The sequence below is a fragment of the Cervus elaphus genome, chromosome 18, assembly GCF_910594005.1.
Source record: "Cervus elaphus chromosome 18, mCerEla1.1, whole genome shotgun sequence".
Classification (NCBI taxonomy): domain Eukaryota; kingdom Metazoa; phylum Chordata; class Mammalia; order Artiodactyla; family Cervidae; genus Cervus; species Cervus elaphus.
In genome coordinates this window covers 64,027,910-64,041,911 of record NC_057832.1, presented here as the reverse complement: position 1 = coordinate 64,041,911, position 14,002 = coordinate 64,027,910, and the positions used below count along the sequence as shown (strand labels likewise).

Below are 14,002 nucleotides of genomic sequence, written 5' to 3'. Positions count from 1 at the left end.
CCCATTTCTCAGGGTTTCATTTCAGCCTTTAGTTTTTTCCTAGCACTTTGGTTTCAGAGTGCTAAGTAAAATGCTTATACAGCTATTTCTCAATTTGATAGGTAAGGATTTCTGCCTTTTTACCCACCCCCCTTTTTTTTTCTAAATCAGCATCATTGTTTACATTATAGTCACCATATTTTCTATTCATTTCTGAACCAGATGGTTTCCTGTGCTTACATTACCATTCTCAGGACATCTTGTCTTGGTTTTATACACACATCATTTAACTCTTCCAGAACAGTCCCAGTAAGTCTGCAAAACTCCTCTTTAGTCTCTTTGTCACATAGTCAATGCCCAAAAGAATATTGAATTCTTTGTTGTTTCAGTCTAGACTACCTTCTCGCATCTGAGTGTACAGCTGTTGCCTGAGATTCCATGCTGGGATCTGTTTTCCACTCAAGTTGGATTCCACATCTGGACCCCATGTCTTCATGATGAGATTAAAGTTAAGTCACTCAGTCGTGTCCAACTCTTTGCGATCCTGTGGACCGTGGCCCACCAGGCTCCTCCATCCATGGGATTCTCCAGGCAAGAATACTGGAGTGGGTTGCCATTTCTTTCTCCAGGGGATCTTCCTGACCCAGGGATTGAACCTGGGTCTCCCGCATCACAGGCGGATGCTTTACCCTCTGAGCCATTACTTCCCTGTTAAAATGGAATGAGTGAAACTTCTGGGAATGAGTGTGTGGGAGGTCAATTATGTTGAAACTTTACGTGTCTAACAGGTACTTTGGCTTGGTATGTAAAATTCTAGGTAGAAAACCAAACTCGGAATTTTGAAGGCATTGCTCTACTCTAATTAAAAGTGTTGCAACAATGTCTGATGCAGTTTTACTTTGTGATTTGTTTTGTTTTGTTCTTTGAATCTCTGTCTCTGCTGTAAAAATGTGTGGTACTGTGTTTTGGTAGACTGGCGATCTGGGAAATACTAAGTTCTTGACACCACCCTCCCATCCTCCACGTAGACACATGCACATTGTCTATGAGCTGGAACTCCCATGAAATGGTAGAGCTGCTGGATTGAGCCTCTGGCCTTACTTCTTTTTCTTTCTGGGAGAGATTGTAACAGCTTTTAAATCTTGCTGTTGCATTATATTTTTAGCTAACATGAAATTACCTGCCTGTATTTAGCTCCTTACTTTACTGTTGCCTTCAGTTCCTGAGCCTACTTGAATTCTATAGGGTCCATCACTTACTCAGCAGTGATGGTCCTGTGACTGTCTGCTAAGGTACGTACCAACCACTCTCCTTCCTATATTCAATACATTTGCTGAAATCTTGCTCAGTATTGTTACCTCCTATGTTTATTATTATGGCTCTATAACTTTTATTCTGCCTTTTTTATTGGAATTTTGGGAGGAAGAAGTAGTAAGCAAGTATTAATTATACATTAAATTTATGATTATATTATATATTTATTTTATATATATATTTAATATATATTTATATATAAATATATATATTTAATTAAATATATATAAATTATATATAAATAATATATGTATTTATAAATATAAACATATATTAAATGTGTAAAATTAAATATATAAATATTAAATATTAAAATATAAATATTTAATGTATATTTAATCATATATAAACACATGATTAAATTATAATTATAAAATTATATTAAATATACATCAATTTTCATGAAATTGATGAGCAGCTGCTAGGCAGGATAACTGGGGATTCAATGTGAAAGTGCTTGAGTTTTCTTCAGAGTAGTAAAATGGTGTATGATAGACCAATTTATTCCTTGATACTGGTTAACCTTGCTGGCTTACAGGAATTTTAAATGGTCCCTGCCTAGTAACTTCTTTGAGGTTTAGTCATTCATTTTGAATCAGTTGGCATCTTTGACTCAAGTCTTTGATAGTATATGCTTTAATTTCCTGGGAATGAGATATAATATTTGAAAGAAAAAGTAAGAAATAGTTGAAAATATCCCCAAATTGATCAGTTCTTATGAAAATACCTGTTTTCTTCTTGTGACTCAAAACCCTTCAGGATCTGACCTTTTAGATACATAGCAGATAAAATGAAGTAGGTTGTCTTGCTTTGCTCTTAAGTGGTTCTCCAGAAGTCTACCTGGTCACACATCATTAAAAAAACCTTATCCCCCTCTCTGATGTAAAATATGGTTGAATCCAGACTTTGGTGTGAGGAACTGTTAATTTCCACTTTCCTTGTCCTTGAGGGCAAAAGGGGGTGACTAATACTTCAAGGGTTAGGTTTACAGGAGAGAGAAAAATACATAGTGTTCAAAATGAGGTGTTTTTTTTTCTTTGAAGAATAGATGGTTTAAAACAGATCAGGTAGTTGGGAGATTAAAGCTGAACATGATGATTAAAATAGCAAACATTCTTATTTTTTCAAGAAATTTTGCATAACTTTTAATGCATTATGTGCTTCGGAGAAAACAGTTACTGGTTAACAGTCTTTCTTCATGAATTTTAGAAGATGACATTCCTTTTCCCCCAAAGGAGAGTGAGGTCCATACTAAATACAGATATAAAAGAAATTTTGTAGAGCAAACATTTTCTAATCGATGTGCTCAAGGGTGAGTTAATGTCTGTCTCAGTTCAGTTAGTTCAGTTGCTCAGTTGTGTCCAACTCTTTGCGACCCCATGGATTGCAGCACACGAGGCTTCCCTGTCCATCACCAACTCCTGGAGCCTGCTCAGACTAATGTACATCAAGTCAGTGATGCCATCCAACCACCTCATCCTCTGTCATCCCCTTCTCCTGCCTTCAGTCTTTCCCAGCATCATGGTCTTTTCCAATGAGTCAGTTCTTTGCATCAAGTGGCCACAGTATTGGAGTTTCAGCTTCAGCGTCAGTCCTTCCAATGAATATTCAGGACTGATTTTCTTTAGGATTGACTGGCTTAATCTCCTTGCAGTCCAAGGGACTCAAGCGTCTTCTCCAATACCACAGTTCAAAAGCATCAATTGTTTGGTGCTCAGCTTTCTTTATGGTTCAGCTCTCACATCCATACATGACTGCCGGAAAAACCATAGATAGCTTTGATTAGACGGACCTTTGTCGGCAAGGTAATGTCTGTCTAGTCATGGCAATAGAGAGTAGGATTATAAAGGGTTACATATCCGTTTACCACTTAATCATTAGTATCCTGCCCGGGCAGTCAGTCTGGGGCGGTGGGCCTGTGGGATTGTCTCACCACAGCTTCTTTGCTATACATGGGAGAGGGAACCACATCAGAGGCTGACATTCCCGAGAAAGGAGGATGCGTTAAAAACTCACAGAATAAAGCCTTTGAAAAGGAAAGTTGATGAGATGAAGTGCTTCCACCACCGGCAGTGGGGACAGTGGGCCAGTAGCCATGTAAGCTCCCACGCACCATCCCCTTTTGTAGCTGCTGGAAGCTCTGGAGTCCGCTGACCTGCTGTCCTCCTGGTTAGACTTGTCACAACCTCACTCTCTTCTGTTGACTGTCGTACTCTGATTGGTCTGGAGTCTTGTGTGGTTAGCTGTCAGTGGCAGCTCCAGCCTGCTTCCCTGTATTTATCCATGGAAGCTCCCGTGGCAGAATGCAGGAGCTTCGTCAGGTTAAAAATATCAGCCAAATAAGGACATAAATCTCCGTCCAGTAAGAACCTCATCAGTTACCAATTAAAGCAAGGCATGGTAGTGTTGTTTTTTTTTTTTTTCTTTTTAAAGCATAGTTTCAGTAATATATTTATTTAAACCTTAGACATTATAGAAAAAAATCAATATTTGGGATCTTAACTACTTGGCCAAATTAACACTGGATATAGACCAACAGTTTCATGCTGGGGTTTATGGGCCTTCTAGGAGCACCCGTGTGCTGAAGGAAGGCAAAGAGCTACAGAATTTCTAGAAAGTCTTATAGTTGCTTCTGAATATTTTTCCCCCCTGGCAACCCAGCAGGCAAAGCTCACTTTTTTGTAAGTAATTTGCATGCTGTTACTCAGACTGAATTCTGATTCTTGAGGTTGGGATGTCTTTTGTTGCATGTGCTGTGTGCTTTTCTAACTTGTGTTAGAAATGATTTAGACTTGATTTTAAAAATTACTTCCTGAATGTGAAGAAGCACTACCTCTGAAATGGAATTAAAGAACAAATTATCATGACTCACTCAATAAAGCTTCTATTAGATTTGAATTAAGCTCTATTATAACAATTCTGATTTTGTAGCAAGCAATACCCATATGAGTTATTTCTGTGGTATGATACCAAGCACCTTTGGGAAAAAGTAAAGAGCAAAGCAAACTTTATAGACAATTACATTGGTCAGAATGTTTATTAGTAGGCAGTTAAAGAATTCTTAAAAGACAAAAAAGAACCATCTGTTAGCATTGATCTAAACTGGAGAAAAAATGAAATTACTTACATGTTTGGGCTAGAGGTATTAATATTAGAAAGGTTCTGGGAAACGGGTGAGGCTTTGCAGACTTGCACAGCGCAGTCAAGAAGGAGGGTCAAGTTAGAGAAGCGCAGAATTTAGTAACACTCTGGCTTTTCCAGCCATACTGGTTGTTCTCAGATGCCCTTCATATGGAAATGCCAAAGATAGCAACAACTGGGTGTCAAACAGCTGTGGGTCCCGGTCTGAGGGCCATGTGATCTTGTATCCATTTACTCAGGGTTGTTTGCTGACTCTTAGCGGCCACGAACCAACCCCCAACTTGGTTTTCTCACTGGCTGTTTATTTGCCATTTGCATGTTGCACTTAATTTAAAAATGCATTTACATAGCATCTATAGTATTTACATTGTGACTTTACCCAAATGAAGATTATTCCTTTCAGAGCACTTTTCATTCTAAGTTGTTATCTTAGTGCTTTTGTATTTGATGTTGCATTGAATTACTTAAGTTGACAGCAAGGATAGTGATTTGGAGATTTTATTAGCTACATGGCTCTTAAGTCAGTTTTTGTGGCTATGATTTTCTAGCTAGTCTTCTACTTTGTAAATGCTGATTAAGCCTCAGTATGAGATTTAAGCAATGGCAGTTACATTCCTAAAGGGGAAGCTAAGGCTCAAGGATGGCAAGTCAGATCCAAAAATGAAGCACGTGTCAGCTACCAAGCCTAAAATAGAAGCTGTGTTTAAATGATGATCCTGTGATGTGACACAACCTTTATGCCTCATCCAATATTGGTGTTTGGGATAGCAAAGTGTAAAGTGATGATAAAATATAAAACCCTTTTAAAAGAGTAGTTTAGAAATCTGTAACCACGCATCAGTCAACACGTTTGGTTTTATCTATGAAAGAATAAGATTTGATTGATCTCTTAGGCCCTGCTGCTTTATATGCTCTTTTTTTCATTTCTGGTCAGAGTCATTCCCTTCAGAATGCTCCATGAAGTATATTTGGAATTCAGTATATCTAAAGTGCTTCAGTAGTATCTTATCTAAAATACTCAGGGAGCTAGTTGTTCTTGTTAATTAAAATTTCAGAATAACTGAAATGCCCTTTTAGTTTTAGACTTTTAAAAAAATTTTAACTAGTCCATAACTTTACAAGCCCACTGCTTTTCTTAGCTAGGGTTCTGATGGCATGTTTTTTTTTTTTTTTACAGGTACTAATAGGTTTTTAGATATTGCTAGGAAATTGATGGGTTTTAATGTTTTTAGAATGCAGTTTAATCTGTTTATTAAATGATTGATTACCATTTACCATTTCTGAGTTTGGTTTCTCCTAACTCTAATCATATTTCTCTTTATTTGGTAGCTGGGTATTAAAGGAAATTTTTAAAATGTTAAGAGGAAGTCAATAGTGTTGCCATATATAGGCAAGCATGAAGCTTATTACATTGCTTTTTACTAAAGTTCAGATAGATATGAGGATTTTTAACCTCAGTTTTATGTTAGTGTTCTTATTGTTAACAGCTTCAAATTCTTCTGGAAATAGTGAGATTTAAATCCTAGATAAAATATTTTAGATATTGGCTTCTAAACTTGGCACTGGACATTTGAAGAATAGAATGGGTACTTACCCTACAGAGTGTTCAGTCAGTTGAGGAAATCAAAGAAGTAAGCAAATAAATGTGATGAAATAGTACAGATGTTATGATAGAAGAAAGTATAGCATCCAGCAAGGGCACAAAGGAAAGACAGGTTGGAGGTGAGGTTTGAGCTGAGTCTTCACAAAGGATTAGGGAAGGTGATGGAGAAGAAAGGTCACACAGGGAAGGGGCAGTGATCTCAGAAGTAAGAGGCCTGCTTCCGGCTCTGCACCTAGCTAATGTGTGATCTTGGGCATTTACCTTCTGAACTTCAGCTTCCTCATTTGTGGAATGAAAAGGGGCTTAAATGAGAGCATGTCTAAAATCCTTTCTCAATCAAAAAATCACACATCACTATTAGACTCATGAAAAGAGATGACTGTGAAAGAGAAAGCTTTGATAGCAATTGGAATTTGTCTTCCTATCACCTTCTTTTCATGTATTTAAAATGCCACAAGTTTTCTGTTGTGCTAGAGAGACAACTTAAAAAGAGAACTTTTCAATCTGTTCTGATTTTTTCAGCATAGCTTGAACTTATGCTGTCATTAGAGAATATTACCTTAAATGTAAACCACAATTTCAGAATTAACTACGTAAGTGGCCAAAATCTAAAGGAGCTCGGGGGAGGAAACCTCAGAGGTCCTGAAGTTTAGCCTCCAACAGCTGAAACATTTCTCTCTGTATCATCTCAGTTTGCTAAGATTTTGTCCTGAGGTCTCAGAGCCAGTCTGTAATGACTAAAGGATATATTTAAGATATGAACTTCTAGCCTATTGAAGGGGAATATAAGAAGTATAGTTTTGTATTATAAGCCTATTCTATTAGAATAGTTCACAATATTTTCTTCTTCTCTTAGAATCTTTATGACCACAGGCTTGCTTGGCATAATTTTATCTTTTTGTGTGTTTAAACATAGTCGTCTTGTACAAAGGATTTGAGAAGTCTCACCAGAATATGAAATATTTAAAAATCAACTACAAAATTAAAAAAAAGAGAGAGACCCAGGGGAAATATAGACAAAATTGAGAAATCTGAGCAGGAGGAAGGGGCATGTTCTGATAAGCAGGGTCTGAGAGCGTTAAAATTGTGCCACGCACTTGACTCTGAGCTCCCTGGTAAGCAAAGCAGAAAGAAGAGTGTCATCCCCCAAAGGAAAAGCTAACTTTCCTAGCCCTTCATCTGGCAGTCATATGTGTGGGTGGGTCTTTACGTGCCGGCCCAGCTTCCTGTGGGCTGTGATGTGAAGGCCAGCTCCCCAGCCCAGCCTGTCTGGCTTAACAGCAGTGTTTTCTTCCAGGGACAATGAAACGTTCTTCCCAGGACAGCGGCTCTCGCAACATTCCTGAAGATAGAAAGCTTTATGTTGTGGATTCCATAAATGATCTGAACAAACTAAACCTCTGTCCTGCCGGATCACAGCAGCTGTTCCGTACGTGTGCCCTCCCAGGCTTGGCGGCCAGTCCTGGCTTCTAGGTCACCTAAAAATAGCCAGCGCTGAGCTGGGCCTGTGGGTGTGGTGGGGCGGGGTGGGCATTAGAGTTGCTGTTTAGTATTAGGCAATGTTTGCTTTTGCTCTCTGAATACCTGCCAGGCTATGGGCTTTCCTGGACCTTAAGCAGGATTCAAACTCTTATCTTCAAAAGTTCTGAGAAGTTTCCTGTGGAGTTTCTCTCCCTGGAAAGGAGTGGATGCTGCGAGATGGCCTCCGAGAGGCTAATTCATGCCTCTTGGCTGCTTCTGTGTCTTCTGGTGACCACAGCCAGGTTACTGAGTGTGCCCACTTTCCTAGACAGGTCTGACTTCATAGCAGATTGCTGAGAAAATGTTCCACACATTTATCTAGTATAACAAAGATCATTCATGTTCTGTTGGGCAGAGAAGTCATCTTCATCTTTTTAAATTTACAAATCTCCTCAATGAACACATTAGAAAGAAGAGGGGGAAAACAAAAACACGCTAAATACTAAATGCTACTTGTGTATCTTGTCCCCTAAATATTATAAATGAGTTCTATCAGGTTATTTGAGCCCCATCTTTTCTAGTTTAAATGCTGACCTGCCAACTCAGGGGATAAATGTCCACTTGATGTTTCACATGTACTCGAAAGTCGTACTGTCCCAGTTTTATGTCTGTTATTTATCTTCTGTATCCTTTTTGAATGCTTGTTTTTCTCTTTCATTCATTCAGAATTTCACCGGTTTTTACTACAGTTGGTCTTAATAAAGGTTGGTGTTTGAGTGCCAGCTTATGCCTTGGCTGTGATTAGGAAGGAAAGGCTGTGGAGGGTGTGAGGCAGGATATCTTTATAAAGCATGGGACCTCTGCCCCCTCTCTCTCCGTAATCAAGCAGTAGAGGGGTGGGACTGATACACAGTAGGAGAAAATACAGAAGGTAATTCAAGGATCTCCATGATCCCAAGTTTCTATATTTATTTTTCAATTTAATTTGGATGTTATTAAGCAAAGAGGCCTTACAAAGCAGCGACCAAATGCGGACAGTTCATGGTTTGGGTGAGCCAAGCATAAGTTGCATTCTCAGTTCAACAGCAAAGCGTTTAAGAGAATCTTGCTTTCAGAGCATGTCCATCCTGAAAACAACTTTAAGAAACCAAGTACATCAGGCTCATTTTGATGTTGTTGTGTAAAGAGATGTAGGAATAACTGGTTATTTTTATAGGAAATAAAGTTTTCTGGGAGATATCTCAGAGTGCTCGGACTTTCAGTCAGAGTAAGTGGCCCACAGCCCGCTGTGTTGTATGCCTGGGTCGCTTTGGGGAAAAGGGCAATAGAGCCTCTGTCACTCCAAATCCTTAACTTTTTACACCACCCCACCCCCACCCCGTGCAAAAGAAAGTTCCATGTCCGGCTACACCAGTGTTAACATGATCGTCAAAGAATTTTCCAAACAGGGGTTATAGAGACAGCTTGACCAGGCTTTTTCTTTGAATATACTAATGTAAAAGAAGGTGAAAATTTCTCAAAGAGCACTAGTGCAAAGACATTTCTAAAGTGTACGTCTCTTTTCAGAGAGACCAGAGGGAAAACGGGTGTATCCCTTACTCACATCTTTTTTTTTCTTTTTTAAATTTTATTGGAGTATAGTTGATTTACAATGTTGTATCATCTGACATCTCTAACTCTGGGGGACTGTTCGGTTCACTGACAGCCTGTATGCTGAGGAGTCCTTTTTTTTGTTGTTGTTGTTATTTGTTTCACATCAGCTCTAGAGGAGAAACTCCAGGACGTCAGCACTGATTCAGGAAATGGAAGCCACAGTCTGTTTTTGGTGGGGCTGATCATCGTGCTGATCATCAGCCTGGCACTGGTTTCCTTTGTGATATTTCTGATAGGTAGGTACCATTGACACTCTTCATCACTGCTTTGCCCTTACTTGACAGCTGGTTCAGCTTTGCTTCCGTAAGGAGGCGGTGCTTCCTGCATCCAGTACGGCCGCTGAAGGACGAGACGGCACCCTGCTGCTCTGGGGGGGTTACTGGGGCACACAGAAACCCTCCATGCCAGAAGTTCACACACTTGGGTGTTGTTTCTGTACCACTTTAATTTCTCACCCAGAGTCCCTAGCTGCTAATGGTAGGCAGCTTATCCTAGTTAATTCTGGGTTTTCTTAATCCAACACACAGTTTCTCCGTGAATTCGGCCTGTAACTTTCAATCACCCTCCCAGTTTTCCTCACTTCCCTGAAATCGGTTAGAAGCACCAGCTGGGCTTTGCAAGGGCCCAGAGGCAGGGCTGGGATGTGAGGCGATCGCTTGTCTATTGCATGACCCTGTCTGGGCTGGTGTCCCGCCTGCCCTCGTCCCGGCCCCGCACGTCCGCCCTTGAGCGGCGGCCCACGCTTTCCCACACGGCTCCTCAGCCAGGAGATCCCCGGAGCCTCAGTGCCACGCTTCTCCGCCTCAGGTTGGGGCGGGGTGCTGTCCACTCAATGCTGCGCTCTCCTTGTGCGTGTTGCCCCTTCAGGGGAGCCCCCCGTGTTCTCTCTGAGCAGTCCCCGTAGACCACCGTCTGGAGTCACTTCAGTTCTCTCCCACACCCACGAAGAGTGGAAGAGCCTGAGAAGAGGGAGGCCTCCTTGATACCCGTTTGCCTGCATCCACCACAATCATTTCTTCTGCCCTGCAGGCCTTGTAGTCTTCACAAAGCCTAAATGAGAAGTGGATTCCATGTGTTTGAAATGCCTCTAATTCAAGTTCACTCAGGATTAGTGGAGGTAGCAGTGGTGGTGATGGGAGGTGGGCAGAGGGCGTGACTCTCACAGCTTCTAACCTTTTCCCTTTTCCTCCCCAAAACTTCATCTCCCATCCAGCTTAAAGCTCTATCTCTGGTCTAGGTTTCAGAGCTGGCGTGAAGGGGTGATGTAATTTAATTGCTTCTCTGTCACCCTGCTAATGCCCTTTTGCACTTAGAAGCTACAGTGTGAACTCTCCTGACAGTAACGGTGCCCTTGGATCTGATTATTCTATGGAGGATGGGCAGGAAAGAGGGCGTGGATTACTCTTCAGAAATGTTATACCACAAAAGTGGATGCTGCAAATATCATCCTGCCTCAGTGTCTGGGGAAATGACTGAGTTAAACTACTGGGAAATTTTAGGTTTGTCATCTCTACAGGGAAGCAGCCCAGAGGGACTGCTTTCTTTTGTGGGAAAAGACTAAGGGTAATGATAATTAAAAATATGATGTATTGGGTTCTCACTCTCTTTCAGGCACCATGGTAAACATTCATATCTGCTCACTACCTCATAACAATTCTATTGTGTGGGACCTGTTGTTATTCTGGTTTTATCAATACTGAAACTAAAGCTTAGAGAGATTAATTACTGTGCTGAAGGTCCACAGACAAGGGTGCCTAATCAGGGCTCAGAGACACCCCTGCCTGACATCAAATACCATGTTCTTTATTACCATCTTATACCCTCTTTTATGAATAGGATTTATTTTATGTTTGCTTCTAGGGTTTTATATTGAGGGCAAAGTCATATCAAGAAACAGAAAGAAGATGTGAATAAAGAAGAATGTCTTTTTATTGGACAATTGCTCTGTGCCAGATGCATTAAATTCATTATCTTAAATCTTTACCCTTCAGGGTAGTGTCTAATATTTCTATTTTACTGATGAAAGGTGAAAGCCCAGAGAGTTTAACTCTCCCTGTTTGTTTAGCTAATCCGAGGCAGGACTGGGATTCATACTCTGGCCCATCTGCCTCCAGAACTCCTGGCACTCCACTGCCTTTTGCAGTAACAATAAGAGGCTTCCGGTGGTTAGCAGATAAACTTTAGCCCAACCTAAGACCAGAGTTGGCATATGCTTGCATGCTTAGTCACTCAGTTGTGTCTGACTCTGCGACCCCATGGACTGTAGCCTGCCAGGCTCCTCTGTCCATGGGGATTCTTCAGGCAAGAACACTGGAGTGGGTTACCATGCCCTCCTCCAGGGGATCTCCCCAACCCAGAGATCAAACCCAGGTCTCCCGCTTTGCAGGTGGATTCTTTACCATCTGAGCCAACAGGGATGCCCTGTTGGCACAGGCCTCGGTAGATGAACTTGGCCTGTGCTCATCTTTGAAAAGGGAAACTTTCTGCTCTCACTGGGATTTGGTGCAGATTTGTATCATTTTAACTGAAGTGTAAGAACTTATATCTGGCATTTTTATGCGACAGAAATAGGCTATTTTACACTGATTACATTGATTAAACTACTGGGCCTTGTGTTTTTGTCACAATCGCTGTTCTGAAGAGGAATACCGGCCAGCAAGGGTAGATTACCCAGGATGCTTACCTGCTTCTGTAGGTTTACAGGGGCCAAGCAATGTTAGATACTAGGTGTGTGGGATGTGATTAAGTATTGCCTTCATTTAAGAAAGGGTTCCATGGTCTAGTGAGTTTGAGAATTGCTAGGTTGGTAATACTCAAGGTATTTTATTTTACTTTTTGTGAATTTCCAATGTGCAAGTCAGTATGTGATTTTTCTCTAATGTTTTTGCATGTAGAATCCTTTTTCTCTTTTGGAATTTAATTTGGAGGTAATATACTGTGGAACAGACTTAGTCCAACATGCCTGCTACTTCCTTTTGTGTTTGACTCATGTAGAAGGTTCCAGAGAGAGGAAAGGATGTCGCATGCTGTGGATTTACTTGTTTCACACTTTTCTCCAGCAGCGAGTGGTGTTTCTTCTGTCTGGCTCTGCACCAACACACTCATGTTCTAGACCACAGTTCATCCAAACGTAATTTTCAGACACAAAGGGGAGGCAGCTTCTGGGCAGCAGTTTGTCCCGAGGCCGGAAGGTGAAGTTCTGACATCTTCCCACAGTAGTTTTTGGGTCACTCAGTGGTATGTCACCACCTTCATTAGTTCCTGAAAGCTATCTTGGAAAACACTTGCCTGAAATGGAAATGATACAGAGTCCACGTATTAAATACTGATTTTGTGCTGCCTTTCTTGGAAATTTTAACTGCCAAGTAGGCCTCAGAGTGTTCCACTTCCTGGCTTACTCAATACCCAGGGGTTCTATTTATTTTGTAAATATGGTCTCTCTGCTCTCAAAATGGCTGGGGAGAATTATTATTATACATTCATTATGGACTAGTAATTTAGAACCAGGAGACCTATGTGTTGGAACCCAAAATATCTCACCTCCCAAATGATGAGTGAAAAGCCTTTGCTGAGAACGGGTCTCAGAATGAGATAACATAACAATCCCTTCTCCGGGGATAATCAGACACTGGCAGTTTTCCTGTGGTTGTTCACGCAGTGTCTTTCTCAGCCAAAATCTGAGCAGAGCTGCCAAAGGTAGTCAAGTCTGGCACAAAAGGGTTGTAAAAATAATTCACTTCATAGAAAAACTTCAGCAGTTTCTCTCCTGGGCCTCTGGGCTGCATGGGCCATTGGAGCAGAGGATTTGCCGAGAGGGCATCTCAGCTTCCAGCTGAGCACCCCCATGGGCTCTGATGAGTCACGATGGAACACTCTGGAAACCAGCATAACGCTGTCTATTTTTCACTTTTAAGTTCAAACCGGCAACAAGATGGAAGATGTGTCAAGACGACTAGCAGCTGAAGGAAAGGACATAGATGATCTTAAGAAAATCAACAGCATCATCGTAAAGCGACTCAACCAGCTGGACTCAGAACAGAACTAAAGAAATGAATCGTCCAAGAGCAACTGCTAACACCTGAGCTTCTCATGGTCCAGGGAGGGTGTAGGGTTTAAGAACCACCAAGGGCATTTCTGTGGATCTTGAAAGGCTGAGTTTCTATTACAGGGATGGGAGCAACTCCAAGGCGAGGGAGGCTGGGGGCAGCTGCCAGAAAGGGGCTCGTTCTGTGGCAGTGTCCTTCAGCTTTCGCAGGATCAAGGGTGGCAGGCATGGAGGAAAAACAACAGTAAATGAGAAAGGGAATTTGGCTCTGCCTGTCAGCCTCTACCAAAGGAGCTTTGTCACCAAAATAAGGTCACGGTGGCCAGTAAAGTTCATGGCCCCGCATGTATCTTTATGAACTCCCGGGAAAGCCTAAGGGATTTGTTGAATTGTTTGTATTCAAAGGAATCAGGTGATAATTCTTTTCAATAAAACAGATTCTGCTCAGGTGATTATACTTGACTCTTCCTTCTTCAGGCATGGGGGATGGATCGACTCAGAGCTATTTGCCTACAGTTATTTGTTGATAGTAGTTAAGTGCATATGGTAGGTGGGTACCACAAGAGAGAGCCTGAGTTAGTCAAACAATGTTTACTGAGCTATTGCTTTTTGCAAACCACTGTATTCTACAGAAGCTTACATTCAAGTAGGGAACAAAGGAGATACGTAGTTATATATAGATACATAAGCTTTTTGACTTTCCGACAGGAAAAATAATTCTTCAGTACCCGTTGATTAATTGTGCAGAAATATGATAGGTTTATAGGTTATAGGTTTATTAAATTACAGTGAGAAATTGTATATTT

General features: G+C 41.1%; 1 protein-coding gene and 1 long non-coding RNA gene across 3 annotated transcripts; one reads left to right on the top strand and one right to left on the bottom strand.

Moving 5' to 3' along the window:
* Positions 1 to 2,995: 2,995 nt before the first annotated feature.
* On the bottom strand, positions 2,996 to 4,555 carry LOC122674585. The gene is made up of 3 exons (XR_006334999.1): positions 4,421 to 4,555; positions 3,449 to 3,605; positions 2,996 to 3,047 (listed from the first exon to the last, which is right to left on the bottom strand). It is a non-coding gene; the product is annotated as an uncharacterized LOC122674585 (long non-coding RNA).
* On the top strand, positions 3,077 to 13,651 carry LSMEM1 (leucine rich single-pass membrane protein 1). 2 transcript variants are annotated; one of them, XM_043873066.1, is made up of 4 exons: positions 3,077 to 3,693; positions 7,335 to 7,466; positions 9,259 to 9,387; positions 13,066 to 13,651. In XM_043873066.1, the coding sequence occupies exons 2-4, from the start codon at positions 7,340 to 7,342 to the stop codon at positions 13,194 to 13,196; spliced, it is 387 nt and encodes a 128-aa protein (XP_043729001.1). In that variant the 5' UTR covers positions 3,077 to 3,693; positions 7,335 to 7,339; the 3' UTR covers positions 13,197 to 13,651. The 2 variants fall into 2 exon arrangements, with proteins under 2 accessions (XP_043729001.1, XP_043729000.1); XM_043873065.1 differs by having other exon boundaries at positions 3,080 to 3,974.
* Positions 13,652 to 14,002: the final 351 nt, after the last annotated feature.